We start from the raw sequence: 24,614 nt of genomic DNA on the forward strand, positions 1-24,614 counted from the left end.
GCACGACGTGCTGTAGCGCCAGCCGTCGCCGTCGGCACCCGAACCAAAAAGGCCCACGGGCCATCCTCATGGACAGATAGCGCGTCTGGAAGTGCCTCCTGGAATGTGCCGCCATGGCGCTGGTCGCTTTCAAACGGCGCGCGGTCGCCAAGCAGCGACGACAAGTGGTCGCTTGACCAATTGTCACTCGACGGTGCCCAGCGCTGGTGTTCGAATATATGGTACGTCACGGACGCAGTATGCTCGGCCACAGAGAGGTCTAGCACCACCTAGCACAAATAAGTATTGAGTACTGTGTACGAGTTTTGAGTTGCCAGATGTAAAACTGGCATCGCACCTCGTGTGGAGCGCTGGCCGCCTGCGGTGCACGACAGACAAACGACTGGCGCCGCGGTTGGTTGGTTGCAGCGAGCACCTCCTGTAGATCGATTTCACACTGTCCCAAGACGTGATCGATGCAGGTCGGACTGCGGCCGTATAGCGTAGCTGTGAGAAACAAGGCGCTTTCGTCGCTTGAAATCGGCAGCTCCAAGACTTGGTGCCACGCCGGCGAGGTGCTAACTCGGGCGACAGCGCTTCGACGATGCTCCTTCCCGAGAGTACAAACGAGGTACACCTCTCGCCATTTGGCGATGGCTGAAGGCGCGAGCGTGGCCTTTTCTGCTATGACGCGCAGCATGCGGGCGTGTGCTAGGACGTAGCGGTGAGCGGTCGTCCCTGGAGGTTGTCATACATTGCACCATGCTTGCGACCTGAGTGAAAAAAGTAAATACGAAAGAAACGAAGGTACACGACAGGTTTACTTCGAATGTGCCGTTCAACGCAGGCCGTCCAACGTCGGCGCGTGTTGATTAGGGCTAGGGTAAGTGCACATACTCATGTTCTTCATGGAAAGAACCATTGTTGATTGCGTTGCGTTGGGATTAGTGAAGGGCGGCGACTGCGTACTAATGACAGCGTTCCATTCACCAGCGTTCATCTCGAACGACGTCTGTTTTACGCTCAGAAGACGCGACGCTTGAGAATTTGTCCAAGCGTTCAATAGACAGTATCTTTATTAACCCTTCTCGCGCCAATCAACAAAACCGAGTGAGGCTACCAAAGCAATGCTAAATAAAAGCCATAGGTCTATTGAGTTTCGAACAAGAGCCAAATGGCAAGCACGGCCTTGATTGAACTAACGTTAGACGTCAACCACCAAAAGAATGGAATCGATTCCCATACATATCCCGCCTGCAGGAGTAGTCTTGCCTATTGCTACTGAAACGATATACGAAGATCGTTAGGCAAGAGCTGTTGGGTGGTGCAGACTGAACGCGAAAACGGATGGAGGAGAGTGCGGAGATTTATTTACAATCTCTCCCACTCGCGAAATATTTGGCGGACAACGAAAATCGACAATTTATAATAGAGACTGTGATTGATTGATGAACGTGTTTCGCGTTATCTTCGTGATATTGAATTAACCTCCAGATTTAATGCTTATTTCCTTGCATGTGCTTCAGCGCACGGGCTTCCTTCAGAGGGCGTAACCGTCAATCGTTGGTACTCGTATCATTTTAGTCGCGTTGGTTGGACGGAAATCGGAAAGTCAGTCGTCCATCAAAGTCTACTCGGCTTGAACTTCTTTATGTTCAGTGGGATTGGATTGTTGCGACATCACAATAGAAGCTTCAGTGCGAATCTTTCAGCTAACGTTAATATTTTTTCCCTTGGCTTGTCGGCACCTATCATTTCTTCATGGTGTGTACAAAACTCATGGTTCTCTCAAACCGTAATTACCTTAAAAAGTGCGTCTCACGTCGCCAAGGTAGACATCATAGTCGGTAACCCTGGGCGAAGATGGACAACTTGAATGTTGTAATTGACTTTTTTAATTGAGGTGTCATTTACAACACTCGTTTTAACCCAGCGCATTACATGATCAATCTGTTACCATCCTTGCTCCAGAGTACATACTAGTACTAGATAAGCGAATTCCAATGCCGTGTGAGCCAATTAGGACAATGACAGTTGCACAGCCACTGGCCGGAATGTGGCCGACGGCCACATTCCGACCCCCTGAGAGTGGACCAAGGCTAGGATTGTTTCGCCCATACATAGATTGCTATCATATTGTGCATGGAAGGGCCGAGTTGAGTCCATTTCACGCCATGCACGGAGCGTTGGCGAGCTCATCCTGGTCGTATCGGGCGCCAAGAAACAGCCCTGTCACCCAATATAAATTCGCGGTTGGCTGCTGAGCGCTTGACGCCACTGTGTACTTGCCTGCCAAGCGGCAAAAATACAAAAAACGCATACGCATACGGTAAAATGTTGCCGTCCATCCACTCATAATATGCGCACCGTATGGTGCGGTCAATCTCACGTCAGGAGGCTCCACGCCTGTACATGTACCTTCACGACCATGTGGTGCCCTGCTATCAGCCTTCGCCCTGCTATCAGTCTTCGCACTGATAGCAGACTACCGTAGCGACTTGATCGCCTAAAACTTAATTCATTTTTCATTTGTCAGCGATGAGGTCTATTCTCCTCTGCGCACTCTCCTTAGTTGTCGCACTCGTCGCGGCGCGGGACGGGTGCTACGGCACCAAGGACGTGTACGAGACGCTCGTGATTTCAAGCGGGTCGGGGTCGCCCGACTGCGTCACCAAGAGCAAGCTTCTCTTGGTGAACGGGTCGTTCACGGGCCCGACGCTGACCATGTACAAAGGCGACAAGCTCCACTTGACGATCGTCAACCAACTCGACTCGATGTTCTCGATGCACATCCACGGCGCGACCCAGTTTGGAACGCCCTTCTCGGACGGCGCCGCCGGCATCAACGCGATTCCGATGGGACCCCACTCGACCGTGACGCGTTCGACCATCATGTACGAGGCCGGCACGTTCTTTTACCACGCGCACCTCAAGCTCATGGACATGCACGTCTACGGCGCACTCATCGTCAAGGAGCATGGCGAGGAGTACGACGACCTCGTCGTCATGCTCTCCGACTATTGGCACGCCGACCTCGACGCGCTGCATTATGGTCTCCTCGAAGCGCCGGCCTTTCAATTCGTCGGTCTTCCTCAGTCGTTCTTGACCAATGGCCGTGGCAACGTGGGCAACTGCTCGGCGGGGGCCGACACGAGCTACACGACGCTGCGTGTCAAGCCTCGGACGACATACCGGCTGCGCATCATTGGCGGCACGTCGCTCTTTGGCGTGCATTTCCGCATCCCCCAGCACAAGCTCACGGTTGTCGAGATCGAAGGCACCAAGGTCGTGCCCAAAGCTGTCGACTACGTCGAGGTGCTGCCGGGTCAGCGCTACACGGCGCTCCTCAACACCGACCAGCCCATCGACAATTACTTTATGCAGATCGATGGCCGGTGGCGCGGCGGCGCCCCCGCAACGGCCTCTCGGTCCTCCAGTACGAAGGTGCTCCGAGCTCGGCGACACCACCGTCGACGCTGCTCCCGTATGTGACCGAGACGGTCAACTTTATGGAGCAGTTTGAACCGACGACCAACTTGAACATGCCGACGACGGCGGACCTCACGGTGCACCTCCAAGGCAAGCAGATTGCGTTTGGTGCAGATGGGAAGCAGCGCCGGTGGGCCATGAACAACATTACGTACGTCAAGCAAATGAAGACAAGCGTCCTTGAAGCTGTCATCGCCAACCAGCTCGGCGCGCTCCCCGACAACTCGCGGCCGTCGATAAGCATCAAGAAAGGCCAGGTCGTCGACGTCGTGCTGGAGAATGCGGTTGCGCTCAATGGTGTCTGCGAGATGCACCCGTGGCACCTCCACGGCCACAGCTTTTGGGTCGTCGGTGCCGGCGCCGGTGCGTACGATGCGGCTGCGCCCCTTTCTACGAAGCCTTTCAAGCGCGACGTCGTCGGTGTGTACCCGTACCACGCCGCGTACAACCAGCCGCTGGGCACCGCGGGCGCGCCGTGCGGCTGGACGCGCATTCGGTTCGTCGCTGACAACGTTGGCGTCTGGCCGCTCCACTGCCACGTGGCGTCGCATTTTGACATGGGCATGGCCACGGTATTTGTCGTTGGCGAAGACGACCTTCACAACCCCGAGATTGTCGCCGCACTACGTGCTGCGTCGGCATAAGCGTCGCCGCCACTCGCAATTTGCGAGTCGTATATTAATGAATAGCACCAGTCACGTTGATGAGCCTTCTTTTCTCGTGCAACTTCTTGACGTGGTGGTGTCGGATCATTCGGGTGCGTTGAAAGCAAGCCGAGACAGTAGCCGAGACAGGATGCAGTGATCGTGGAGACGGGGGCTGGGTTGATACATATTTTGTTGATACGAACCGCGTATCCGGCACACATAACCGGACACGCGATTGTCGTCGACCAGCATGTCAGTTGACCGTGCATTCTTGCAAGTCATGGCAAACATCTTGTCGCAGATCAGCTGCTGGTCGTCGCCGGTGCGCCGTCCATGGCCCGCGATCATGTTTTGGGAACAATCCTTGCGTGGACCCTTGACGAGTGTCCGCAATGGAGAGAAATTGAAGTGGTTGTTGGGACGTGATATCGATCGACACGTCGTTTCGAGAGGCACAAGAGCTCGGAGCGAAAAGGGCGCATTGGTGATGCTGTAGTACTGTCGCGAGGTATCTGAGCAGAAGCCTTGAGAGGGCGTTAGATGCGCCACCCCAAACAGATCGTTTCGTCATCTTGTAGCGCAATGCACTTCCCTTGCACGCAAGCTTCATAAAGCATTCTATGCTTGTCTATCGTACATGAAGCGTCGTCGAGTGGTAGCTTGTCGCAATTTTAATTCACGGTGCGTTTTACATGTACACCCTTACAATGTAGTAATACATGTACTTTAAGCAATTGTGGGAGGTGACAGAGGTTTGACCGGACGCAAGTGTGTTGAACACTAATATTTTAATGCGATACCAATGTGCCCACCCCTTACAGCCGTGGAACAATGAGGAATTAAATCCACGAGAGTGATTCCACGCGAATCTATTGAACAAAGAACGCGACGGTGTGTAGAATATCTCTATGGTCTATACAGTCTTGGTCAAAATAAAGGCGCACCCCTAAACAAAATATTTCCGGAAAAGGTAATCAGATTTCCGTACATTTAAACTCTTATATGTAATACCTCTGGAGGTGAATAATCCGGTCATCTGGCGCACCCGATAAGATCATGGGGTAAACGCTATGGACGCTATGGCCCCGGTTCTGTAATAAATTTATTGAGGGCAGGGTGGGAAGTTCCGGGCCCAATACGTCTGTACCCGCATGGTCGTTGTTTTGTTGCCACCATGAGACAGTACGACTTTTTTGCTACGGACGTGACCAGACGGCATTCACAACCGAAATTCAGCAGTTGTCAATTGGAACCATGGCGCTGCTGGCTCCCTTTTCGTGCGCCGAGCTCGCGTTTCTCGTCGATGTTCTCTCGGACGCCTCCGAGCTGCCTGTACTACCGACATCGTCGCCCGCAGTGCTTATGTGTCTAGAGCCGGTGTGTGAGACTCCCGTGCTCTGGCAGCGCGGGTATTGTGTGCTCCACGGCAACCGGCGCCGCTGCAACATGGCGGGCTGCGACCGCGGACCCCAAACGGGTGGCTACTGCATTCGCCACGGCGGAGGTCGACGGTGCCAACACGGTGACTGCAACAGGGCAGCTCAGACGATGGGCCTCTGTAAAGCGCATGGCGGCGGTACCCGATGCGCCTTTGTCGGCTGCACCAAGAGCTCCCAGAGCGGCGGCTACTGCCGGCGGCATGGCGGCGGCAAACAGTGCGCCGTACAAGGGTGTACACGCGGTGTCCAGAAGCGCCAACACTGCTTTCTCCACCGCAACTGCGTGGTCGAGAGCTCGGGTTCCACCCGTTCCAAGCAGAGAAACACAAAGTGTGCGCTAACGTGAGAGCATAATGTCGAAATGATTGTTGCGTGTTTTTATCCCGTAGGATTCCGCTGGACAGTTGGCTTGGACACAACGATGTTGAAAACAAAGCGAACACGAGTGTGCGATGACAATGAGCGGGCAATTACCGCTTTTCTCGCGGCTCTACTGGTGCAGTCTCACCAAACGAGCAAGAGCAAATCACAACCACTCTTATTTACATGTTAGAAAGAGCTCTTTTACCTTGAACGCAATACAGGACAAGCGGCCCATGGATCCAACGACCCGATGCTGCAGATGAAGCGAGAAGTGAGTCAACGCGGCACCCCTTCGCATAAATGACGGTAACACAAACTGCTTCCACGACCAAGAGCACCGAAAGACTTTATGATGCATAATGTATCTGAATATATGGACCGCTCGGTTGCACGACCCCCCACATGTGTAAGTATAGGTGGTGGCTCGAAATCGACGCAAAGTGCCGTCGAACAGTGCACGAGGAAAAAAGAAAGGAGGTCTGCCCATCACGACGCAGCACCACAAGCAGAGAAAACAAAAGATGAGCTTGGCCATTACCGGTACAATGTACACTATTAGCAAGGCCACATGGTCATACATATGGATATTTATGTCCTTGGTACAGTACTCTTGGTACTGTACTGGTATTATTAAGAAGTAGTATTAACCATGGTACCGGTAGTTGGTATCCCGCATTCCCTGCCGTTTTCAAAATTGCAACACCAGACGTTCTCGATTGGTCTTGTGCAGCTCTAGCGCGAAATGGCATCGACCTCTGTTATTGTATTTTGCTTTTACCCTTTGACGCCGGTGGTTTAATCTAAACAATTCGGCACTCTTCGGCTTGTTTCCATTTTTGGATGCAAACCGAAATAGAATGATGCCAAACCATCAAACCCACAAGAACAAGCCGCCGAAGTGTCATTCGAATGAGGTCACCCAAATCCAACAGAAATCACAATACAAGCAAGACCATAAATATCGCGTCAAGGCCATGTACTGTATAGTTTACTAGTATGGACTGTATTGCTACTAGTACAAGCCAACGATATCCGTAGTACGCTGTAGCAGTCAAGCACACCTGCGCCCCGACACAAGAGTGGGTTTTGATCCCCTCGCTTCAACGTTTCAAGACCATCAGTTTCGGCAGTGGACCATCTCGACGTCCGGTGCATTTCCATCCATGATTTCCATCACTGCCCCATTGCCTGAGGGACAGCATCTCCTCCACTGGTACGCCACCCAGTAAGACTCTACCCAGCTGGCATGTACTCCCACTACATAGGGTCCACCGCAATGCATTCTAGCCACCAACATGAAGCATTGATGTATTATTTCATCGTTCACTTCACTGCCGATATACTGTAATCATACCATTAGTTTCACAATTCCTAGGTTTCCTTCCAGCCCACATCGCAGGAACCTAGTTTTTCAGCGTGTTTCATTGCATTCAACTTGCAGTCCAAGGTGATAAGTGTTGAACGGTCCGCTAATAAAAAGCGCGGGAAATATTGATTTGGTGCTTTTGGTGCAGGGTTGGATTCGACCTCCCACATCTAATACCTTCAGCATATAATGCTGGCTCTTCTTTGCTGGATTTCAAAAGGGAAAGTCACCTGGGCCATTTCATGACGAGCGATGAGCCCGTTGGGTCACGTTGGGTTGGCATCCAGAGGTGGCAGAGACGACTGTTTGTTACAGGTTGTCCGGGCGCCACCCGTTCGTTCCGCAGCACCTGCACGAGTCTCGTCGTTGCACTATTATAGTCGAAGTGGCCGGGTGGAATTGATGAGGTCCCAACACAAAACACAACTCGCATTCGTTGTCAAGTTGTCCAACGTTCAAGTACGTTCCAAACTTGGACCTATTGGGGACTACAATTAGGTCTGCAATTAGGTAGTGGGTGAAATCCCGCACGCGCATTGGACTAGGATAACACTGCCTTTGGGCACCCCCAAGCATTTAGAAGTCCCCCATAGTCAAATCGATGCAATGATTGGCTGTACGTGTAACATGATATAACACTCAAAGCACACGTCTTTTCTGGCAAGTAGGATGAGAAGACATGCACAACACTTTGGGTCGCTTGACGGCGTTGGTTCTGGAGCTTGCCGTCAAACAACGTAGACATATGCCAGACGGACGGTAACCACTCAAATGGGCCTCTCGCCCGGTGAACCAGGTGTTATTGATGGAATTCTTATACACGCGTTTCTGTCGCCGTTTAACGCATGTGTTATACGTCTTTCCCAGGTGTTATACCGGTTTAACCCGACTGCCTCTGCAAACGCTCTATGCCCACTCGGACGGAAAAGGGGATTCAACAGGATTGAGAGCCGACACGTCGTGGCAGCCTCGACGACGCGAGCATGGACCGACGAGAGACGACCGTGCAAGCAAAAGAAGAAGGTGCCGACGACCCAGCGCAGCGCCTCAACAAGCGCAGGCGGCTCGGAGAACCGGACGCCGCCAACGGCACGAACGATCATGCTCAGACGATCGCGGCCTTGGAGGCGCAGCTGGCCGAGGCCAAGACGGCCGCCGACAGCACCGAAGCCCGCATTGTCGTGCTTACGAACAAGTGCGAGTTCCTCTCGTCGAAGAACGCCGAGCTCCGCGCCCGCCTCGGCAACGCGTCTGAAGGTACTGAGACCGCCGAGCCGAGCGCGACCGGCGCTAGGGGCGACAGTGGTGCAAGCCGCGTCGCCGCGCTCGAAACCAAGGTGACGGCGCTCGAGGCGCAGCTGCAGGCGGCCATCACGACGAGCAACGACTATGAAAAGCGGCACGCGTCGGTCAGCGAGACGTACCGCCGTCTCTTGTCGTCCGTCGCACAGCAGCAGATCGCCCTCGCCGCCTCTGCGAGCGAGCTCCAGGAAGCGCGCGCCGCGGCGAAGGCCTGCGACGAAGAAGCCCAGACGCTGGCGCGTGCCAACTGCGACCTCCAGTCGACGATTGCGCGTTTGGAGGCTGCCAATCCGACGGGGCTGGACAAGACGGCCGACGACTTGCGCGAATCGATTCGCATGCTTACTACCAGCGAAACCAACCTCACGGCCAGCGTCCAGCAGCTCGAAGCCGATCTGGCCACCGCCAAGGCGCAGCTCACCACCGTCACTGCCTCGAGTATGCTCTGGCAAAAGCGCGCCGAGACGCAGTCGAAGCGTGTCCAAGAGCTATCCGGCGACAAGCAATGCCTCGCGTCGGCGATGGAGCAGTTGAAGGCCGAGCTGGCGACGGCCAAGGGCGAGCTCCTCGGGACACTCGCTTCAGCCGCCTCGTTTGCGCAGTGGCAGCAAAAGGCCGAGAGAGCGATGGCCCAGGTCGACGACCTCATGGCCGAGAAGACCCGCTTGGCACAAACCGTCAAGCAACTCGTGGCGGCAGGCAAGAGCAGCAAGCAAGGCGACTCGACCACGACCGACAAGAGCCGACTCGCCGTCGACCTCGCCGACACCAAGGCCCAACTCAACTTTGCGATGGCAGCCGCGAAGAATGCGTCACAGTACCAGCAGCAAGCCAAGGACGCCGCCCAGCGCGTGGAAGATTTGACGGCCGAGAAAGGCCGGCTCGCGGCCGCGGTCAAGCAGCTCGTGACCAGTAGCAACGACGTCAAGAAGCAGCTCAGTGCGTCCGAGGCGGCGAGTGCGAAATGGCGACAACAAGCCATCACGAGCAGCGCCAAAGTGGACGAGCTGAGCGCTGAGAGGGACCAACTCGCGGCGGCAAATGACAATCTCACTGCCGACAAGCACCGTCTTACCATCGAGAACGAGCAGTTCATGGCCGACAAGGAGCGTTTGGCCGCCGTCATCAAGTGGCTCGAAGGCGACCTTGCATCGTCCAAGACACAACTGCACGAGGCGATGGCTGCAAGCGCCGAATGGCAGCAAAAGCCGAAGCCAAGAGCAACACGGTCGACGTACTTTCGGCCGACAAGGTGCGCCTCGCGTCGGTCATCAAGTGGCTCGAAGCCGATCTCGCGGCGGCAAAGTCGGCACCGATCTACGCCAACGGACAAGAAGCGTCGGAGCACACACTGACGAGCACGATTGCCCAGCTGGAAGGCGACCTCGATGCGGCCCATAGCGGCGATGCGCTCCTGCGTCGGCAGCTCGTGGCGAGTGAGAAGCGCGCCGAGGAGCTTCTGGCCGACAAGAACCGGGTGGTTGAGACCATGAAGCAGCTCCAAGCCGACTTGGCATCGACCACGACGCAGCTCGAGCAGGCCTCGGCGGCGGTCGAAGCGAGCAAGAAGCAAGTGCGAGACCTCGGCGCAAGCAAGGGCCGGCTTACGACAACGATCCAGCAGCTCAGCGCCGACCTGGCCAAGGCCCGAGCCGAGATGCACGAGAAGGCCGACGCCCACGACAAACTCCAAGCCCAAGTCGACGCGCTGATGGACGAGACGCGTCGTCAAGCCGCCGTCATTGGGCAGCTCGAAGCCGACGTGGCCACAGCCCGACGCGCCCCTGCGCCGCCCCAGGACGTAACAGCGCTGCAAAAGCAAATCGACCGGTTCAAGGCCAACAAGGCCCGATTGCTCGAAACCATCACGCAGCTGCAAGCCGACCTGACGCAGTGCAAGGGTCAGCTCGAGACGGCGCAGTCGGCTGCCGGCGCCAGCCTCAACGAAGCGCACGCACTCACAGTCGAGGCCGACCGTCTCCGCACCGAGCTCGCGGCGTTGCGGGACCAGACGCAGTCGGTGGCCGAAGTGGACGCGGCCGCGGCGGCTGCCAGCAAGAAGGAGCTTGCGGCACTCACGGCCGAGATCAAGCAGCTGCGCGCCGACCTCGCAGCGTCCAAGCTGCGCGAGTATGCGGCCGCCAAGGCCAACATCCTGCACATCGACGAGAGCGATGAAAAATTGCAAGCTGCCACGCGCAGTCTCCGAACCAAAATCGAAGAGTTATCGGCCGAGCTCGCGTCCGCCCACGAGCAGCTTTCAAAGCCAGCAAGCAGCCAGCATCTCGATGCTACCTGCGCCGACCTCAAGGCGCAACGCGACCAAGCACAAGACGCCGTGGCGTCGCTGACAGCGCAGCTCGCGACCACCGAGCGCGCGACCACCGAGACGGTCCGGGACTTTTTCCGGCGCGTCGACAGCATGTTCAAGTTTGCTGGCCACGGCGCGATCGAATCGCTGCTCGATGCGATCTACCATGCCGACACGACGGGTGCTTTTGAAGCATCCGACGGCATCTATATCTTTGCGCAGCGGTTGCCGCAAAGCAGCGGCGAGTCGGCGGCCGCCGCCTACGATGCGGTGCTGCTCGAGGTGGCGGCGACCGCGCCGTGGCTGGCACCGCTGCCAAGTCGCACGCCGTATCTAGTACCGCCACCCGCGCACGCCAACGATGTCGTGAGCGACCGGGTGCGTCGCCACATTGCGCTCGTGCAGCGGTTCTGGACCGAGAAGAGCCGGGATCTCTGGATGAGCTCGTTTGTGCAGAGCCTCCCGGTCGCGCTCACCCTCGCCCTCGAGGACGCGGTGGCCGAAATCGTCGTCGACCTCGTCGATCTCGTGACACACAACATGGTCGACCGCCGCATCGGCCATTTCCTGCACTACCCGCACCCGAGCTGGCCGCTCGTGCCCCGGGGTATCGACGCGCTCCCCATCGCGGACGCGCCGGCCTTTCTGCGCGCCGAGGCCGCCAAGTTGTGGCCGTCGTGCCCCGGCGGCCGGGTCATGACGCCGTTTGCCATGACGCAGAATTACTTGGCGCGCCACCCGAGCTCGGATCCGATATTGTCTGTCGGCAGTGCGAGCGCGGTGCGGGCGGACGTGGCGGCGTTTTGCGCGACGCCGACGAATGTGCCGCTGGTTGCGATGCCGATGGCGGTCATGGCGCCGTGCGCGACGCTGCCGTCGCCGGGAATGGAACTCTCGGCCAGCGCGCGTCTCCTGCCCACGACGCATCAGTGGAGTTCGGCTCTGGAACGCCCCATGCGGCTCTACGAGACATGATGCTCGGCTTAATAGTAATAACCGTTAGTAGTCTAGCATTGCTTTGACGAGGGGTCGGGCTGTCCATCGCCGGCGGCGGATTCGAATGGATAGTGGAGTAAGTACTAGTCGATGGATTCTGCCTGGATAGAAGAAGATACATGGTGCGTGGATGGGATGTAAACGTAGTATCGTAGCCGTCGAGGCGGCCGTTGCAGTCGTGCGAGCAATGCAATGGCGCACTTGTGGGATGGATCGTTGGATGGATTGTTGGATACTATCCACTATCTACATACCGGTAGTATTAATTAGTGGGGCGATCGATCGAGTGCATGGCGCTCGCACGTTTTAGTCGGGTAAAGTGGCGTAAAAGGCTTTGACGCATCGGCTTGGTCACAAACAGATCCAACGGGCCGAACCAAGTTGCACGAAATGGCCGAAGGAGCCGCCACGCAGCAGGACATCGTCGCGGCCATGCGCGTGCACACGAAGAAGTGCATCGACGGGATCCAGGACCGTCACCTCGCCCAGCTCCGCGAGATCAAGAAGGTCGTCAGCCAGGACCAGGAAAATTTCATCAACGCGTACAAAGCGCAGCGCGCGCTGACCGAGACGGCCACGACGAAGGCCGTGGCCGCCGAGGCCCACATCGTCGAGCTCACGGCCAAGTGCGATGGCCTCGTGGCCGCGAACGACAACGTGGGAGCGCAGCTGGCTGCGTTGCAGTTGACCGCGGACGAGCTCCGAGCGGACGCCGACTGCTTGCAGAGCCAGCTGCAAGCGTCAGAGCAGCACGTGCGCGATCTCTCGGTGCGCGAGACAGGCGTTGTCAACGCCAACACGGCGCTGCAGTCAAAGATCGGTACGCTCCAAGTGCAGCTCCGCACTGCGGTAAGCGAGTCCAACGAGTACAAGAAGCGACACGACGAGCTCGCGCTGACGTGCAAGGGTCACGAGGACATCAGCACACAGCAGAAGAGCGACCTGGTTGCGTCGAACGTCCGTCTCAAGATTGCGACCGCGGAAGTGCAAGCCAGCAGCGAAAAGCTGAAAGCGCTCGCCGCCGAGAAGGACGGTGTGATCGCACGCCTGCAGAACGAGCTCGCTGCGTCCAAGGCAGACGCCGAGCGGGCCATTACAGAAGCTATGCGCAAGCACCAGAGCGAGCTCGCCGCTGCATTGATGGAGCTGGAAGAGGTGCGCACGCCCCTTGCCGCCAACGTTGCAGCAGCCGAAGCAAGTACGAGCCTCTCTGACCTCTTGTTTGTCGATGGTGACCACTTTGCGGCAGACCTGCAACGACTTGAAGACGACCTCGCGACGTCCAAGGCCGAGCTCGCCGAGGCAGCGGCGGCGGCGGCTGCCAGCAAGGCGACGATTGACGTGCTGTCAACGGAGAAGCTCGCGCTCGCAGCGACTGTCCAGGAACAGAAAGACGGACTCGCTGCAATGACCTTGCAGCTACGCGAGTCGGTCCAGCGCACGGACGCCAGTACGCAGCAGATCGCGGCGCTCTTCAACGAGAAGAAGCGCCTCGCGTCGGTTCTCAAACGACTTGACGAGGCCCTCGCGACGTCCAAGGCCGAGCTCGCCGAGGCGGCGGCTGCCAGCAAGGTGACGATCGAGGCGCTGTCAACGGAGAAGCTCGCGCTTGCTGCGACACTCCAGGACAAGACCAAAGCCCTTGCTGCCATGACGGTGCAGCTTGACAAAGCCATGGCATGCATCGACGCCGACAAGGAGCAGATCGAGTCGCTCTTTGACGAAAAGAGTCGTCTCACGTCGGCTCTCGTGGTGCACGAAGCCGCGATCGAGGCGTTCAACGCCGAGCGCGATGCAACCAAGGCGGAGCTCGAGCAAACCAAGGCCGAGTCGCAGCAGCGCGCCGACACCAGCATCAACATGTGCCGCAATTTCGAATCCGAGAAGGACGAATGGCACTTGAGGATCGCGCAGCTCTCGACAGACCTGAGCGATGCCAAAGAGCAGCAAGTCTGCACCAGCAAGCCACGGATGCCAGCCAGCGGCAGATGGAGGCACTCCGCGGCGAGGCAAGCCGCCTCACGTCATTGGTCGCGCAACAAGAGGCGGCGATCGCTGCGGCCACGTCGGAACTCGCCGATGCAGTGACCGCCAGCCAATTGGCGCTCGAGGCAGCACACCAAGAGAAAACAGACGCGCTGGCCGCAATGACGTTGCAGCTGCGCGACGCGGCGGACGACAAGCAGCAGCAGATCAAGGTGCTTCTTGCTGAGAAGGACCATCTCACGGCAGTGATCCAGCTGCACGACGCTGCGTCCACGGCCGAGCTCGACGAAATGAGAACGCAGTGGGAAGACCTCTGTGCGACGAAGGATGCTACTGTCCGGCAGCTCCACGCCGACCTTGACGTCTCCACCACAGCGTTGACGCTCGCGCAAGTCGCCGCCACCGCCAGTGCACAGCAGATCAATGCGCTCGCGGCCGCCAACCGTCGCCTCCAACAGGCCTATGGGCAGCTGGCGACAGAATTGGCCACGACCAAGGCGGCAGCCAAGCAAGCCCAGGCGAACCTCGACTACGCGACCGCCACCTGCGCCATGCGCATGGAAGAGGCGGACGCACGCCAGGCCCGTCTGCTCGCGACCATCGAAATGCTGCAAGCGCGCGTTCCCAACCAAGCGCCCATGGTCTGTGACCAGTGCGCTCGCTTAAAGGCCTTGCTCGAGCAGTCGTCGACGGTGATTGCGAGCTTGCGGGCCGATCGGGCCGCGGCCCTGGACCAGGCCAAGCCAGATGCCGATATCGTCCGAGCCTTTTTTGCGCGCGTCGACGCAGTGTTTCCGATCCTCCACTCCAACGCGATCGAGCCGCTCATCCAAGGCATGTACCAAGGCGACACGCGCGTCTTTGAGGCCACGGACGGCTTCACGGTCTTTCCGCGCTGCTTATTGGAATGATGTCCCGTCGTCATCTATGGCGCCTACTGTACCGCGTAGTAGTAACAGCTTGTTTCTGTGCACTTGCTTGTGTGCCTCTCTTTTGTGCACATGACGTCCTTGCGACTCGGAGCCGACGCGATGCTTGAGTGTACGAGAGGGATAGGGTTGCATACAAAATGTCTCGTCGAGGCGACAGCTTGAACGGACGCGGTCACTGCGGTGGATTCTGCTTGGTCGCGTCGTTGCGATCCGAGCACACGCGACGGCCGGATGGCGCGCCTCCCCTCTTGTGAGGACTCCAGTTGGCGATGGCTGAGGAGAAAGGGCAGTTGGGTGCGATTAGTCCGTTGACGGCACGTCGTCAAACAAACCTATCGTTATCGGCCGTTTGGATGATCGAAAGGTTGCGATATCGTTTGTCGCACGCGCAATTGAGAGAAAGTACACTGTTTTGGATCCAGTGTGATTTCGGCTCGGGCTCGCGCAGCATGGCCGAGGTCAAGGTCAACAAGGCCGTCGACGCGACGGACGCCGCCTTCTACATGGCGAAGGCTTTCATTAGCGCCTGTGAAACCGAGCTCATCGAGAGCACGCTCGGCGACATGAACCTTGCCGCGTGGACCAAGGACGTCGCCATGGTGGCGACGACGGCGCCGAGGCAAGCGTCGTCCGCGCCGACGGCTGCGTGCGGCACGACCGCCTACCTCCACGCCAAGCTCGAAGCCACGACGGCCACGCTCGACGAAGTCCAACGTCGCCTGGAAGCACTTGGTGCATCGGGTCCGCAAACATTGGACGAGTGCAAGGCCGACGTGTTGACGCTTGCCGACGACCTGGCAGCCATGCGCCGGGCGACGGCGCGCCATGCGATCGATGCGATCGACGACGTGATGGACGCCAAGCCGACGCATCTCGCCCATGTCGCTACGGCCACCTCGACGGCGTCGAGCGCACGACTGCAACACGGGTCTGTCGAGCCTTCCTTGAAGCGCAAGCGGGAGGATTCCGAGGCGCCGCTGCCGTCACCGCTCAAGGTACCCGCGACACCGAGCATGGCTTTGATCGAGAACGACGACCCCTTGCTGCAACCGCTGATCACCGAGCTCAAAAAGCTCCGCGCGACGGCGCCATGGGCCGCCCACGATCGCACGCCGTACTTGATGTCGCAGCCAGACGACAGCCCGGACGCCCAACGCGCTCTGGAGCAGCACAACGTTCGTGTCCAAGCCTTTCACGACGAATGCGGTGCGTTGTTGTGGGAGCGCTCGTTCCTCTGGCCGTCCAGAGACGCCGCGTCGAGCTTCAAAGTGCTGCAGAAGCGCGTGATGGCCCTCGTTGTCGATCTCGTCGTGCTCGTGCACACGGGAGTCGTTGACGCTCGCATTTACGCGTGCCTCTTGTACCCGCACCCGAGCTGGCCGTCAATTCCATTGCCAGTCGACCTCAAGCAGCTCGCCAAGACATCCAGTGTCAATCGCGCGATGCAGTACCTGCGCCAGCAGCACTGCTGCTTGTGGCCGCTGCCGCCGCGCCGCGCCACCGCCACGACACTGGGCTCGGCCTTCCAGACGACCCTCGACGTGCTTCAGGCAGGCATCTCGGTACGCAAGTGGATGGAACTCACCGACAACCGTGTCAGCCGCGACGACGTCAAAGCGGCTTGCTTGTCTGCGCTGCAGAGTGCATCGTCGATGCAGACCATCATGACGCATGTGCCGAGGTTTGCGCGCAGTCGGGAGGTGCCGCCCCCCGCGTGGATCCTCGGTGCACCGACGTACTTGCACGGCGAGTGACGCGCAGCTGCGAGGCCCTTGTATCGGCGCGGTGGTGGCCACCGTAGTTGTCTCGATGTTTGTTTTTGCGTAGTACCAAGGGCCTTGGTCGTATGATTTGATTTTCGCGTTGGCACTGGCATGTCGTCGTCGTCGTCGTCGTCATCGTCATCGTCGTGGGGCACGTGGGGTCTTTGGATGTACGCCGAAAACATGCGTCGTGGTGGCGGCGAGCGAGGTGGTGGCAATGCAGCCGCAAGACGGGACGACCGTAGCCTTTCCTGCAGCCTACGTTCCTCCTTGGTGATAGCAGTGTTTCTACGCGGCTTGTTCCGCGCTCGTGTCTGCAAGGGCGTTCACATATGTCATGTTCGCCCACGGCGGTGTCCCTAGCCCTACCCAAACCCTAACTGGGTTGCAATCGATGGGAACTCGATATAGTCGAGTTGGAGCGAGGTCGTACAAAAGCGTGGGCACACACTCCTTGCGCTATCGAGACCAGGAATCTGCGTTCTCTTGGTACAGTATTGCTTTAAATACAGTTCTCTACCGGGTCTCGGACGCACCGTCGTCGTCGTCGCGGCGCGGATGCCACGTCAAGGTCCGGCGTCCGACGCCACAGAGAAAGCTCCGTTGCATCGTCGGTTGGTCGTCGCTTTCAACTCCGATTCAAGGGCGATGGTCGCCGTCGCTTGGGTCGTGCACGTCCATGTCCCCATCCTTGCGCGTCTGCGCAAAGCGATCGCTTGCGGCGCGTACAAAGGTCGGGATCGCATCCACACCTTCGTTTCGGAGCCAGGAATCGAAGCGGTGGCAGTCGGCGTCCGTCAAGACATCAGGTGTCATGCGTGCTATCAGCGCGTCCTTCACCGCCGGCGACACGGTCTCGCCCATGCGTCCGAGGCCCGACGCGACGTGGAGCAACTCTTGTGGGCGGTACCGATCTACGTGCGCTGCCAAGTGGGCATGGACGTGCTGGCACACATCATGGGGCAGTGCTCTGTCGGCGGCAGAAACAAAGCGACGAACGCAGCGACGGCCGACGGCCCAAAGCGATCGAATTCGCGCTTGGCGAGCTCGTCGCCGATACGGTCCAAGACAGTCCGTGATGTGGCGCCGCTGAGGTAGAGGCTCCACGCGACGTTGGCGAGACCTTGGTCGTCAAAGCGCTTGACGCCGATGGTCTCCAGATAGCTAAGAAGCGCGTCAAAGAAGCACGCGTTCGTGCTTGTGGCGCCGGCTTTCGCAAAGCTAAAGGCAAGACCCGAGATTTCAAGCGGCTGGAAGCTCCCGAGGCCGCGCCGGGTCACCACGTGGTCTTCAAGCAGAGCGTACAAGGGCGTGGTCGCAAAGGGCAGCTGCGCATTCGAGAGGCTCCAGAGGAGGCTCACCAACTCGTGGTTGCGGCACTTGTCGAGGCCACGTCGGTGGAGCTCGTCGCGAAGCAGGAGCGTGCACGATGCGTTGTACTGTTTTGCGCGCGTAAATGCCCAGTGCAGCATGACGAGGGACCCGAGCGAGAAGGTGCGAACCGACGACCGATCGCTGTCCAGTTGGTCGCTGACGATCGCAAAGAGGTCGGTGTGCGGCGTGACCTTGTGCCGCGCGTGCTTGGCGTACGAGATGCAGAGCGACGCAAGCGTGTTGGGATCAAAGCCCTCCAAGCCGCGCGCCGCCAAGTGACTCTCGACGCGGCGGAAGAGTGCCGAGTCGAACCGCTCGGCGGCGACAAAGCTCCAGACAATGTTGGCCACGTGCTGCGGCTCGAACGTATCCAAGTCCCGGTGCTGGACCGCGTCGTCGATCGTTGCGTAGACCGAGCAGAGACGGTCACTCATGCGCGCCTTCGCAAAGCCCATGGCGATGTTGGCGAGCGCCAGCGACGAGTACGAGTCGAGCGGCTGCGACCGCAGATGGCGCGCGATCGCGTGGTAGAAGGCGCGGTCGCGCACGCCGAGCTTCTCGGCGCTCCAAACAAGGTTGGCGACCGTGATGGCGGGTGCAGTGTCGAGACCGTTGGTCACGCGCGCAACGACGGCGTCCATGAAGCCTTCGTCGTCGCGCCACTGCATCTTGGCGACGCCATGGGCAATCATGCTAAGCGTACGCAGATCGAACTTGGCCATCTCGCGCACCGTGTCGCGTAAGGCGCTTGCGAGCAGCGATGCGTCGCGCGCCGAGTACGTGGTGTGGCGTCGATGCGCCTTGCCAAGCTTATTGAAGAGCGTCGCCGTGTTGACGCTGTTGAAGTTGGCCCTCTCGCGCTCGTAGATGGCGACGAGCTCGGGCGTGGTCGACGCTGCCACGAGCTGCGCGTTGATTTGCGAGTTGTCGCGCCGCTCCGCGGAGGGCCATGACGACGAGAGGCAGCGTGTACTGAGACAACCGGCAAGAGACGCTTGAGGTAAAGCTGCGCGTGGCCTTCCGGACGCGGCCACGCGGCGCAGCGAAGCGGAGGCGACCGGCACCAAGCGCGAGATCATCCGACGCGCCAGCATCCTCACCACCCAGCGCTTGGTAGTATTTTGGAATGCACCAATGGCCTTGCAGGATGCATTTGACCAATCCGAGAGCGATATGGAGAATTGGGCGTAATGATTGGTCAATTCTCAAGATCGATCCTCGCACCATGTGAAGCTTTCAAGATGCTTTCGAGATGCTTTCGAGATGCTTTCGAGATGGTTTTGAGATGTTTTTGAGATGCTTTTGAGAGGCTTTTGAGAGGCTTTTGAGAGGCTTTTGAGATGCTTTTGAGATGCTTTTGAGAGGCTTTTGAGAGGCTTTTGAGAGGCTTTTGAGAGGCTTTTGAGAGGCTTTTGAGAGCTTTTGAGAGGCTTTTGAGAGGCTTTTGATATGCTTTTGGTATGCTTTTGAGAGGCTTTTGATATGCTTTTAAGAGGCTTTTGAAAGGCTTTTGAAAGGCTTTTGAGAGGCTTTTAAGAAGTGAGCCAAGCGAGGTGCCCACAAGGTTGTGCGTGACGTTTGGTCGTTCGTGGCCACCGGGACATAGCGACATCAGTGGCAGCTCGTCCAAGCTACCGGTCACATCTGTCTACTCGCGTACTCAAGTCGACGATTTCGAGTGCACGCAAACACTCGAAATCATCCAGTTACTTTGGAGTAATGCTTACACTTGGCTATTGACGCCGCTTGTGATGGACGGGCACTGCGGAAAGAGCGCCGCGTCGTGGAGACGACAACGGACTTGGCCGGTAAAGTCTGTGTTGGCGCCCGAAAGCGCATTGGGGCTGTAGGCGTAGTAGCCGGCTTGCACGCTGAGCGGCGCGCTCGCACCTAGCGGGCAGTAGACGCTGCTGCCACCGCACGCGTTCTGCGTTGGGGACGGCGACCCACTTCCGCACCAAAACCCAGGTCGACACGGCACGCACTGCTTGCCGTTGATGGCATAGCTGCCTACGCCGATGTATGACGCGTTGTTCTATGTAAAGAAGCACGAACCGGCTGCGCAGAGCTCTTGCTGTGGCGACGTCGCGCCAGCGGGACAGATCGAGCCGGGGAGGCACACCCCCGAGCACTTCTTTGTCCACAGCCCCGTCGTAGCACCATAGCTACACCCGTCGTGGAGCACCGGTGACGGTAGTACGCACGATACCTTCCCCAAGGGCAAAGATGACGCACACCGCGCACGCAGTACGAGCCCAGCGGGCAGATCGCTTGGCCGATGCGAAGACGGCCGTCAAAACCGAGGGTGGTATAGTACCCTTGGGTCGCGGGCGTTGGCGCGGCGTTGCTTCCAGGACAATAGACAAACGGATCGACACACGGCGTGTCGAGGTAGGTGCTGCTGCCCAAAGGACTGGAATCGGACATGAGTTGTGTGCATGAACGCCATCTCGCTCGTACCAGAAGTAGCCCGCCGGGCAGCTCCCCGTGCACGCAGCGGACGACAAGCCTGGTGTCATGCCAAACGTTCCTATGCGAATGGGTCCAATGGCTGCGGGAGGCAATGTGGTGGTTGACCTGCGGGGCACGCTTGCTTGCGGCCGTTCTCACAGAACGATCCAACCTCACACGGCACCTCGGCCACGCGTGTGGCGAGCCCTCTTGTCATGCCTGCGCCATCTAGACAAGCGCTACGAACGTACTGGTAGAACCGCCTCTGCAGACCTGGCAGGTACAAAGTAGCGTCGTCAGGGTTGAGTGTTCGAGTGCTGATCGTGTAGTAGCCCACGGAGACGGGCGTTGGCGCAGACGATCCAAGCGGACAAAAGACGTTGGCGCTACCACACGGAAGGGGTGCCGATGCTCCTATTTTCAATTTCATAGAAGGAGCACATGCTATGTTATACCAAGAGGGCAGTAGTGGCCGTCAGGACAATGCGGTAGTGGACAGTACGACAGCGAGCAGACTGCGGCGCAGGCCTTCGTCGTCAAGCCCGTGCTGTTACCGAGTAGCCCCGCAGGACATGGCTCGGGAACCACGGTTCCCAGGACGCTATAAGACCAGCAATGTCATACTACAATGCAGCGAGAGACGAGTCCGCACCAAAAATGGGCGACGGGGCAAGGGCCTGAGCATTGCGGCGTCAATAAGCCTGCTGTGGCACCAAACACGCCTGGCGGACACGGTATGGGCTGCGCGGTACCCTCGGGGCAATAGGATCCTAGCAGACTTTGCATAGAAGTCGACATTGCATAATCGAATGTCTACCAGGTGGGCAGGGGCCAGAGCACGTAGCCGTCAATAGCAGAGAGGTACTGCCATACGTCCCTGCGGGACATGCGTAGCGTACGCCGTGGATGCAGTAGAAGCCCGGGTCACATGGGAACTGCGCTGGGGCCGTCGTCGTGAGAACGTCGTTGTTGATGCCCGCGCCTCGCCGGGTGCTCGTTATCGTAAAGTACCCAGGTGCGACGATACGCCGGGAGAGCGTGCCGCTGGGACAAAAGTAGTTGGCGCCCCCGCAGGGCTGCGCGGTCGCACGAGTTGACCCGAGCTACGGGGCCGAATGTTTAGTGTGTGTTGTAGGTGGCGCCAGTGTACCGGGCAGTAATAACCCGCCACGCAGCTGCCCGAGCACGACGGCGAGGTTAAGCCTGGCATGGCACCGTACGTTCCGGCTACAATGGAATATGTTGAAGCACTTGGCTTGGCAGAGGCGTACAGGGACAGAGGAGGCAGCTCGCCGACGGGGCATCCAAGTACGCACCTTGGGGACAGGTCAACGCTGCTCCTACGACCCCTAGATAACGCAGTTGAAGCCTCTGGTATCCTAGAGCGCCGCGCGACCTAGTGCGCCAGCGGCGAGCCAGCGCATGGACGTTTGATCGTGGAACGGTTTCAAAACCAGTGGAAAAGACACTGTTTGAATCTTGGATCGAGTGCACTTTCCGCAAGATCGCAACCGGAAGGAGTCGCGATGCCACAAGAATGGTACGCAGCGCATGACGCCGCGTCGTCCACGTCGATGACGCGCGACCCGTCCAAGCTCGCGCTCCTGAAGCGCAAGATGGCCAAGAAGGAGGCGCCCACACGGCCACCACCGCCCGTGCCGCCCCGTCGGAGCTCGAGCGATCTTAGCGCACCGGTCCCGTCGCTCGAGTCTGTCAGCGCCAGTGAGACACCATTCGCGCTGGCCAAGCCTCCGCCGCCACTGCCCCGTCGGCGCTCCGAGAGCACACGTAATGACGCCCCGGCGAGTCGTCTACCAACCCAGCGCGTCCTTCCGGCACCGCCATCAGCAGCCGACGCCGATGCTCCAGGTCCAAGCGACGTGATCGCCATCCCCGAGAAGCGACCCAAAGATGACGTCATTGCCGAAACATGCACGGAAGATGCAGCGGACGAGTGCATCTCGACTCCGCCTCCGATCGCAGCGGCGTCCACAGCGACAGCACGTGCCGAGAGTGCGCCGTTGGACGACGTCCCAATCTCAACGGCCTCGGATCCATTTGCGCGCAAGTCGTTTCAAAAGCTCGTCGTCAAGTGGAGCTGCACAACATGCAATCGCGAGTGCATTCCAGTGCGCGAAGAGAGTCGCTGCCTCTGGTGCATCCACGTCTCGCTTCTCGCCACACTAATATGGAGCTACGTTAGTGACCATCGACTCAAGGAGCATCCGTCGAGCGTCGACGATCCACGGGTCAAGGACCCTGCCAAGTTCAAGGCCTTTGCGTGCACCACGAGCCGCTGTGTCTGTAAAGCGTTCTTTTACATTGTGGCCGAAGGCGCGTGGATACTGCGCTGTCGCTGCAAGCACAAGCACGTTGAGCACGACGCAGGGCGACCGCCGTTCGTGTGTAAGAAGCCCAAGTGCGCATGCACGGGCTTTGATAGGTAGCATCAACCGAACTACAAATCGGGCGGATACCACGTGTTGATATGGTCTAGTCCGTGGGTCTGCAACTGCGCACATCCGTGGAGCGACCACGTACAGACGCAAGAGATCAAGACGTTCCACCCGCTGCAAATGGACCTCTGCGACGAGCTCTCCAAGGTCTACCGCACCGACCTCGAGGCCGAGCCATTGTCCTTGCACGCGTAATAACGACGTCGCCAACTCGCAAACAAAAAGACTCCAATGACACGATCTTATCCCCTCGTTACGGCGCAGCGACGGTTTGCTAATGCGCTCGTTTGAAATAATACAAACACCGATGAGCTTGCAGAAGCGAGGCCGCGTGTGTACTCTATTCCATCCAAGGACGCGTCCTTGATGGCTTTTGTCCGACTCCTCGCACCAAGATCTTGGTCGATCGCGCAGCATCCAGTATTCTTCTACCACTGGAATGACCGCTGCTGGCCGCGGTGTTGGCTGTCAGGGACAAGAAAGGGCCGAGATGGTGCATGTCCTTCTTGACAAACGAAGGGTCTACTGGTCCACGCACACAACAGACTAGTATATAGATATCCATTTCTCTGTAGGGTTAGGGTGCTCAATCGACAATCGATTAGCGTATAGTTTTTCATACAAAATTACGTTTATCGCCACATGTCGCGCACGTGGAAGCGGCCCGTGACGATGTAGAAGATGACGTAGCTGATGCCGCCAAGCACTGCGACGGCGAGGAGCGCGCGCCAGAACGACAGTCGTTGGTGGAACGGCGGTGGCGCCGCCGTCTTGTGCCGAAGCGACGGGTCGTCGCAGATCGATGTGCCAATCGCGACGTCGACGCGGAGGCGAAGCATTGCATGCTTGTAGTAGTGGATCGCGTGCGACAGGGTCGTGAGGCGGTCAACGCCGCTGCCCAAGTCGAGCCAGAGACGAATGTCATGCGGCTGCGGCAGCATCTCGTCGGTGGACGCCTCGTCGCTACCGCCTTCAACCAGGTCGCGCACAAGGTCGGGCAGGTCCGGGCAACTCTCGGAGGCCAAGGTCATGAGCAGCCGCGAGTGCACATCGACGGTCAGCTTTTGCGCACTCGAGTACGAAAAGGGCCAGAGCAGCAGCGCGCAGATTTCGGGCGCGCGCTGCACATTGCGCTGATGGACCGTGAAGAGGCCCGTGCTTGTGCGCACGGTGAGCTTGCGCGTTGGGACGTCGTACGCAATGACTTGGCCGTGGCAGACCTCGCTGTCGTTGACGGCGACGACGACGCTGTGGCGGTACCAGAGCCCGGTTTTGGCGACAAGCGCTTCGTCTTCCGAGACCACGTGGCCGAGCGAGAGCGCGGGCAGCGAGAGCGCAGCGTGAGACCCCTCGCACGGGATCGTCGTCACGGGATGCGACACCGAGTCGCCGACCCGCGCGTACACGGGCTGCGAGAGGAGACCGCCGGGCACGTCTTCGGGCAGGAGGTAGATGAAGGCGTTGGCCTCATAGCAGAGGCTTGAGCGCGCGTCGACGTCCGAGGTCATGGTCGCGCCAGGCCGCCCGCCACGGGCTTGGCGTAACATCCGCAATCCACTGCAATAGTGTCTCTTCCGCTGCTTGTGATTGGCCAAAACACCAGTCCTTCGACAGTTCGAAGATTTGCGTAAACGTGGGCGCACTGCACGTAGCGCAATCTCGGTTTGCCACGTCACGAGCCCTTTCTCGAGGACAGTGCAGGTACTACCTCGTGCGAGCGCGCCTCCGACCCGATAGGATGCCATGTCCTGACGCCGCCT

General features: G+C 58.6%; 9 protein-coding genes across 9 annotated transcripts; 6 read left to right on the forward strand and 3 right to left on the reverse strand.

Annotated features, from left to right (window-relative positions):
• Window positions 1-2,517: 2,517 nt before the first annotated feature.
• SPRG_01703 (hypothetical protein) lies at window positions 2,518-4,112 on the forward strand (the record flags this gene model as incomplete). Its single annotated transcript, XM_012340070.1, has 2 exons — window positions 2,518-3,407; window positions 3,434-4,112. The coding sequence occupies 2 exons, from the start codon at window positions 2,518-2,520 to the stop codon at window positions 4,110-4,112; spliced, it is 1,569 nt and encodes a 522-aa protein (XP_012195460.1).
• A 1,257-nt stretch (window positions 4,113-5,369) lies between these two features.
• Window positions 5,370-5,900, forward strand: SPRG_01704 (hypothetical protein; the record flags this gene model as incomplete). The annotated part of the gene is made up of 2 exons (XM_012340071.1): window positions 5,370-5,447; window positions 5,502-5,900. 2 exons carry the CDS (start codon window positions 5,370-5,372, stop codon window positions 5,898-5,900), a joined length of 477 nt encoding a protein of 158 aa, XP_012195461.1.
• A 2,366-nt stretch (window positions 5,901-8,266) lies between these two features.
• On the forward strand, window positions 8,267-11,871 carry SPRG_01705 (hypothetical protein; the record flags this gene model as incomplete). The annotated part of the gene is made up of 2 exons (XM_012340072.1): window positions 8,267-9,695; window positions 9,746-11,871. 2 exons carry the CDS (start codon window positions 8,267-8,269, stop codon window positions 11,869-11,871), a joined length of 3,555 nt encoding a protein of 1,184 aa, XP_012195462.1.
• A 411-nt stretch (window positions 11,872-12,282) lies between these two features.
• SPRG_01706 (hypothetical protein) lies at window positions 12,283-14,789 on the forward strand (the record flags this gene model as incomplete). The annotated part of the gene is made up of 2 exons (XM_012340073.1): window positions 12,283-13,842; window positions 13,881-14,789. 2 exons carry the CDS (start codon window positions 12,283-12,285, stop codon window positions 14,787-14,789), a joined length of 2,469 nt encoding a protein of 822 aa, XP_012195463.1.
• Window positions 14,790-15,259: 470 nt separating this feature from the next.
• SPRG_01707 (hypothetical protein) lies at window positions 15,260-16,564 on the forward strand (the record flags this gene model as incomplete). Its single annotated transcript, XM_012340074.1, has 1 exon — window positions 15,260-16,564. The coding sequence occupies one exon, from the start codon at window positions 15,260-15,262 to the stop codon at window positions 16,562-16,564; it is 1,305 nt and encodes a 434-aa protein (XP_012195464.1).
• Window positions 16,565-17,445: 881 nt separating this feature from the next.
• Window positions 17,446-19,068, reverse strand: SPRG_01708 (hypothetical protein). The gene is made up of 2 exons (XM_012340075.1): window positions 18,662-19,068; window positions 17,446-18,640 (listed from the first exon to the last, which is right to left on the reverse strand). The coding sequence occupies exons 1-2, from the start codon at window positions 19,039-19,041 to the stop codon at window positions 17,488-17,490; spliced, it is 1,533 nt and encodes a 510-aa protein (XP_012195465.1). The 5' UTR covers window positions 19,042-19,068; the 3' UTR covers window positions 17,446-17,487.
• A 572-nt stretch (window positions 19,069-19,640) lies between these two features.
• SPRG_01709 (hypothetical protein) lies at window positions 19,641-21,848 on the reverse strand. The gene is made up of 12 exons (XM_012340076.1): window positions 21,795-21,848; window positions 21,670-21,747; window positions 21,549-21,625; window positions 21,216-21,501; window positions 21,051-21,168; window positions 20,854-20,999; window positions 20,672-20,812; window positions 20,525-20,626; window positions 20,408-20,477; window positions 20,157-20,360; window positions 20,003-20,112; window positions 19,641-19,957 (listed from the first exon to the last, which is right to left on the reverse strand). Exons 1-12 carry the CDS (start codon window positions 21,820-21,822, stop codon window positions 19,671-19,673), a joined length of 1,647 nt encoding a protein of 548 aa, XP_012195466.1. The 5' UTR covers window positions 21,823-21,848; the 3' UTR covers window positions 19,641-19,670.
• Window positions 21,849-21,901: 53 nt separating this feature from the next.
• SPRG_01710 (hypothetical protein) lies at window positions 21,902-23,101 on the forward strand. The gene is made up of 3 exons (XM_012340077.1): window positions 21,902-22,553; window positions 22,602-22,841; window positions 22,896-23,101. Exons 1-3 carry the CDS (start codon window positions 21,925-21,927, stop codon window positions 23,047-23,049), a joined length of 1,023 nt encoding a protein of 340 aa, XP_012195467.1. The 5' UTR covers window positions 21,902-21,924; the 3' UTR covers window positions 23,050-23,101.
• Window positions 23,102-23,414: 313 nt separating this feature from the next.
• SPRG_01711 (hypothetical protein) lies at window positions 23,415-24,362 on the reverse strand (the record flags this gene model as incomplete). The annotated part of the gene is made up of 1 exon (XM_012340078.1): window positions 23,415-24,362. One exon carries the CDS (start codon window positions 24,360-24,362, stop codon window positions 23,487-23,489), a length of 876 nt encoding a protein of 291 aa, XP_012195468.1. The 3' UTR covers window positions 23,415-23,486.
• Between the last annotated feature and the right edge of the window lie 252 nt (window positions 24,363-24,614).

Source organism: Saprolegnia parasitica (assembly GCF_000151545.1).
Source record: "Saprolegnia parasitica CBS 223.65 unplaced genomic scaffold supercont2.4, whole genome shotgun sequence".
NCBI classification, from domain to species: domain Eukaryota; phylum Oomycota; class Saprolegniomycetes; order Saprolegniales; family Saprolegniaceae; genus Saprolegnia; species Saprolegnia parasitica.